The 6245-nt window shown below is 45.8% G+C and overlaps 1 protein-coding gene across 1 annotated transcript; it reads right to left on the bottom strand.

Annotated features, from left to right (window-relative positions):
- Positions 1-1380: 1380 nt before the first annotated feature.
- Positions 1381-5177, bottom strand: TMEM30B (transmembrane protein 30B). Its single transcript, XM_058567068.1, has one exon. The coding sequence runs from the start codon at positions 4909-4911 to the stop codon at positions 3850-3852; it is 1062 nt and encodes a 353-aa protein (XP_058423051.1). The 5' UTR covers positions 4912-5177; the 3' UTR covers positions 1381-3849.
- Between the last annotated feature and the right edge of the window lie 1068 nt (positions 5178-6245).

Here is a 6245-nt window from a genome sequence, read left to right on the forward strand (position 1 = left end):
AAAACAGTGTGGAGATTCCTCAAAGAATTAAAAATAGAAATATCTTATGATCCAGCTATCCCACTACTGGGTATTTATCCAAAGAACTTGAAATCAACAATCCAAAGAGGCTTATCCCCCCTTATGTTCACTGCAGCATTATTGACTATAGCCAAGACATGGAAGCAACCCAAGTGTCCCTCAACTGATGACTGGATAAAGAAGATGTGGTATATATATATACAATGGAACACTACTCAGCCATAATAAAAAGACAAAATTGTTCCATTTGCAACAACATAGATGAACCTGGAGGATATTATGTTAAGCGAAATAAGCCACACAGAGAAAGATAAAAGAAAGAAACACCATATGATTTCACTAATATGTGGAAGATAAACTAACACACGGACAGAGAGAACAGTTTGGTGGTTACCAGGGGGAAGAGGGTTGGGGAGTGGCACAAGGGGTGAAGAGGCACATTTATTTGGTGATTGACAAATAATAATGTACAACTGAAATTTCACAACGTTATAAACTATTATGACACCAATAAAAACAAAAAATAAAAAAGGACTCTTTTTGTTGGAGGGGAATTAAGAGAAATTCTCCAGGGGAAAAAATCTGAAGTTAAAAAATTTTTAAAAATTTGTTATCTAAAATCAGTCAGCTATGTTTTAGCTACAGAAAAAAAGATCTGGGATGCAAAAAAATGCCTGATAAAAATAAAGAGAATTTACTATTATTATAGTAATTGATGACATATCCACGGGCATATGAGGAATTGATTACATTGCAGCTCTACCAATAACTCTCTGAGATCTTACTCAAGACTTGAGATCTCCAATAACAGGAAGAGAGCAACAGACTTACAGTAAGGCAGGAAGGGTGTGGTTATATATTGTGAAGTGATATTTGTTACTAAAGGAAATCCCAGACTATTATTCTGTCTCTGATTTTTAACAATCGCATAGTCAGTAAATTGTTCAGTTGATTTGATTCTGGAGATACCTGGAAAGTCTTTCTTGTTGTATTATTCTGTTTTGGGAGTTCCCACCAACCATGTCAGCTTCTCTTTTGTTTGTGGTTTATATTACAAGGTAGATCAAAGCACATTTCCAGTCCAATTGTTGAGGTTCACTCTTTTCTGTCTCATTCCAGAAGACATAGCTCTAGCTAGGAAGCAGTTACTGGACAACGTAATTCAAGCCCAGCGAGAATCCTGACATACCACACAAAATGCTATAGCACAGAGACCATCACAGGAAAATGTTTCACATTTTTGTTTTTAAAATTTCTGAGGCTTTGTCATCCAAAATACATGATAAATAATTGCAATTTAGAAGTTGGGTAAAATGCAGAAATGGAGAAGACTGCTACAATCACATTCTTTAATAACTTTTAATACTAAACAGTTTTAAAAATTGACCACATTTTAGCAAATTCAAACAATAGTTGAAGATTGTCTAATTCATACTGCATGTTGAAGTTGATATTAAGTTCAAATTCTATTTTAAGAAGTTAACACTGAAAGATTGAGTTCATTTTGAGCCTTATTCTGACAGATTATTTTCTTACTGCAATATAAATCTGCTAATAACAAATGAGCAAAGTGGTTGGGACTGTTTGTGCCTTTAAGACCATAGTTCAAAAGAATTAAGCAAACGTGATAACAAAGGTAAGACAAACATGACCTTTATTTTATTTCAAAAACCCAGAGAATAGGGCCTGGAACCATAGCTATAGATATAATCAGAATACCTTAAATTTTGTAGTCTTATTTAAAATTTTATAGCAATGGAACGAATATTGTAAAAATGATTGCAAAATACATGGTTGCTCTCAACTACATAGTAAAAAAATGTAGTAAATTCTCTTATCCAACATAAAGAAGGGCTAGGCTAGTGAGCTGCTCGATCAAACATCCACAATAAATAAAAATTACTCTATATACATAGAATGATCATATTTTCATAGCCTAAAATCACAATATGCAATCTGACAATAGAATTGTGTCACATTTGGGAGTTGGGAAGCCAACACACTGGAATTACTAAAATATGTTTTGGTTTATGTAGATAGTGGGACAGAATCTCTTAAATCACAACTGTTCCAGAAGATCTGAGACAGAAGATCTGACAGTGAACATGCATGCTGTCCATCGATTATTAATTTCCAAAGAACTAGAACAGAGTAAAATAAAATTAATGTAAATTATTCAATACAAGTCAATATTTCTTCAACTACTAAAAGAAAGAATATACTTCAGGTCTTGCATTGCCTTACAGGTATGAGCAAAACCAGCAGTAACTGGAGAGTAGCTGTAATAGGGAGCAAGCACTGAGAATTCTGTCTGACAGAACACCAAATAACTGTTGGTTTTCAGTAAATAAACTGGTTAAGATGATATCACTAAAGTGTTTTTTTTTAAGTTGTTTTGCCATAAAAGGAAGGTTTTTTTTAAAAAAATTCTATTGCTTCTTAGAATAACTTTATATACATTAGAATGATTTTAGAGAGAGTTTAACATTATCTTCAAAGGTTCAAATAATTCTTGAGATTCTAGTTTACATATAAGACCATATTGCTCAGCATTCATTTAAACATAATTACTAGAAACACACACGCTTCATCTGAGAATGTAGATCCCAAGTTTCTTCTCAGCCCCAAGAGAAAAGATATGAACGAAGCAGGACCTTTCTCTCTAAGCAGAAAAAACAATTTAGAAGACAAAGAGGACTGAGTCGGGAGCCAGGAGACACAGATACGACTTTACGGAGATCATTTTCCCTCTAAGATCCCTTCCAGCTATCTGATTCTTAGGTTAAAACATTCCCTCCGAACTGTACAAGCTGACCTGGCATTTTCAAGTTTCTGCACAGTACCTGGCAAACCGGTTTTTTTAATCTCTTACACAAACATTAAATGAATCGATACAAACCCTGCTCTGCAAATCTGTATGCCAACTAGTTTTCTAGAGATAGCAAGGTTTTTACATTCATTCTTCAAATTATGGAGAGCTTCCCATGTTCAAGGGGAGTGCTGGACCAAACCCTCAACATCATGATTGTCACTGCCCCTGGGAACAAATGACTGCCTGAAAAACTGGACTCAGGTGGCTGCTTTAGGCCCAACCTCAGAGACATGAGGAAATAGGGAAACATCCAGTATTCTACTTGCTCCCTGGTTCAGGGCAGTGATTCGCAAATTTGAGGGAATACAGGAGGAATCTTCAGACCAGCTTGTTAAGACACAGCTTCAAGGGTCTCACCTCAGCCTTATGGGTCAGACTCTGGGGATGGTGCCTCCTGATCTGTCTACATTTTAACAGGTATGTTGTCTCCCACCCCTCCATGCCTCTGCAGGTTATGTGTGGGCTTGGCTCTCTACTCCAACCCATTCCCCCTCACACCCCCCAAAAAAAATGAAAAAAGAAAAGAAAACCACTGTACTGTAGTGGTAAAAGCTCTAGAGTCAGAGTCAGGAGCCAATGAGGAGCTGCCTGATCTTTAATGAGCTATTTAACATCTCGAGGTCTCAGTCTGTTCATCAAATAGGAATTGACTAGGAGTCTCTACCATCCCTTCCGCTCTCAGATGCTACGGACTTTAAGAACCGAACATGTCAACTGGGTAAATCGTGAAGGAGATGGGGAGAATTTGCAAGAATGTCTCTCTCTGCAGTCCAAACAGCCCAGCAAGAGTCTGGTAGCCTCCAATTGGGTGTAATTCCTCTCTCTGGTCCTCTCATCCACAGCAGGAGGAAAAGTGAGGCCATGCTGGAATTGTGTGAGGGGTGAGGGGGAGAGGCCAAAAGAAACTTGCAAGCGAGTTTTGCCAAGAAGCAGGAAGGGTGCTTTGAAAGCAGGAATCACTGTTCGTCCTCGTCCTCGTCGTTCTGGTCCTGGTAGCGAATGTAGACGACCAGCATGACAAAGCCCGTGAGGATGCAGAGGGAGCCGACGACCAGGTAGGCGATGCCCAGGAAGGGGTTCTTGCCGCCCATCCACGAGATGCTGCTGAAGATGAGGCGCTTGTGGCCGTCGAAGGAGCGCACCGGATAGTTGTAGGTGATGTTGACGCGGTAGGCGCCCCGCGGCAGCCCGGCCGTGTAGTTGCCCTGGCGGATGCGCGCGTACAGCTTGCGGAACGTGGGCAGCGCCGCCGTGCGCATCCACACCACGAAGTCCTGGTTGGTGAAGCCGGTGTTGTTGGGGTCGGAGCTGAGCTCGTAGACCGGCCGGGGCCAGTTGGGCGGGGGCGCGGTGCCCTGGAAGGCCAGCGCCAGGCTGCCGTTCACCAGCGGCGGGTTGCGGAACTTCACGTGGTAGTCGGTCCACCAGGCGATCCCGGTGCGGTCGAGCGGCACCTCGACGTAGGGCCCGTCGGGCTGGCGCTGGTGCCACAGCGAGAAGGAGTCGTTGAAGAGGCTGTTGGCGATGGCGCCGCAGGGCGCGATGGGCAGGCCGGCGGCGCTGAACTGGTAGGGGGCGCACTCGTTGGCCGGCTGGCGCAGCGCGCTCGGCAGCCCGCTCAGCTGCTCGTCGTCGCGGGACACGCCGTAGCGCCGGTTGTTCTGGTAGAAGTTGGTGAGCTCGTAGTAGAGGTACACGGGGCCCTGGAAGAGCTCGGGCAGCGAGAAGTACCAGGCGCACGAGCAGGTGGGCGGCGGCGCGCGGCCCTGGCCGGCCTCGGCGCACACCGAGCAGTTGCCGGTGCCCGGGTTGCCGGTGTAGTCGTACTCGAGCTCCGTGATGCCGTTGGACGAGTAGTAGAGGCCCAGGCCCAGGCCGATGAAGGCCAGGCCGGCGCAGAAGAAGAGCGGCAGCGCGATGCCGGCCGACAGCAGCGGCTGCCAGGCGGGGAGGCGCTGCTGCGTGAAGGCGGTGTTGTCGGGCTGGTGGGCGCCCCGCGCCGCGGCGCTCCAGGTCATGGCGGCCGCGCGGGGACCCCGCTCGGACGGACGGACGGACGGACGGACCGAGGGGCGCTCAGACGGGGCCCGCCGGGCGCCTCCCCTGCGCGCGGGGCGAGCCCGGGGCCACTCTCGGGGCCGGTTCCGCCGGCTCAGGTGAGTTTTTGCCCAGGCCCCGCCTCCGGCCCCGCACAGGTGAGTCTCAGTTCCACGTTCTTCGTACAGTGACGGACCCCTCAGTTCCGCCTCGGCCCAGGTGACCCGCGCCGGCTCCGCCCCTGCTGGTCAGCGGGAGCCGCGCCCCGCCTCTTCGGAGGTGAGCCGGCGGGCGTGCGGCTCCTCACCTGCGGGCCCGAGGCTCGCGTTTCCTCTCGGTGCGGGGGGGTCCGGACGCCAGCTCCTCCTCCCCGAGAGAGTGGCGGCCCAGGCTGCCTCTCAGTGGCTCTACCTTGCTCAGGTACCACCTTCCCTTCCGCCTTCCAGGTGACTAGAGTACCTGGGCCAGTCTTGCCCGAGATCATAGGAGCTGGCGCCTCCAGCACAAAGCCCCGCTGAGGGATTGCACCCTGGTTCTGGAGACTTGAAGATTTCAGGTTGTTGATCCTCTTTTATCTGGGGAAAACAAAATAGTGACTCTAGACGCTCTTGTCTTTGTAGGTTAATTTATGGATCACCTTTCAGTCAACTTTCAGCCACAAATTGTAATGCCCAGGGGATTGCACTGTGGTAAATCTGTTATTAATTTAATGCCTGCATTCGAAGTGTAGCATATTTTTTTTAAAGAGAAAATCATTGTCCAGCCAGGGGACACCATGTGGCTGTATAGCTAAGAAAAGTGGAAGCTCTCTAAAAATAAAATGACTCTTAAAAAGAGAATCAAAGATTGCAAGAGGTTCAGAGCCTTTTAATGTCTCTCTAGCTGGTGGAGAAACCACACAAGGAGAAAAATACACTGGACTACGTGTGATTTCTTTTTCTTTTCAGATTATTTGCCTGACTGGAGGAAGGCCTGATCCAAGGTCCCAAAAGACCCAGCTGCTATCCTCAGTCAAGGATGTTGGAATGTTTGCCTAAGGAGGTGAACTACAAGGATTTATAGGACTTATTGCAAAGAGAACCCATTGCTTGTATTGTAAAGAGAACGTTGCTTGGGATTCTGATTTTCAGTCATTCAAAACCCATTGAAATTTGGAAAGTTAAAATAGTTGCTAAATTAAACAACAGGATTTTTTTTTTTTTTTTTTAGCATCTTTCAAGTGTTCAGCCCTATGCTAAGCAGTGTAGAAGACAAAAGAGATTTAGACTAAAAAAGACCCTTGACCTCAAGGCATTTGCAGTCTGATAGGGGACAT

This window comes from Diceros bicornis, chromosome 24, assembly GCF_020826845.1.
Source record: "Diceros bicornis minor isolate mBicDic1 chromosome 24, mDicBic1.mat.cur, whole genome shotgun sequence".
Taxonomy (NCBI): domain Eukaryota; kingdom Metazoa; phylum Chordata; class Mammalia; order Perissodactyla; family Rhinocerotidae; genus Diceros; species Diceros bicornis.

What these genes read in the sequence shown, in the direction of transcription:
- TMEM30B (XM_058567068.1), bottom strand. Translation starts at nt 4,911, where the DNA reads ATGACCTGGAGCGCCGCGGCGCGGGGCGCCCACCAGCCCGACAACACC.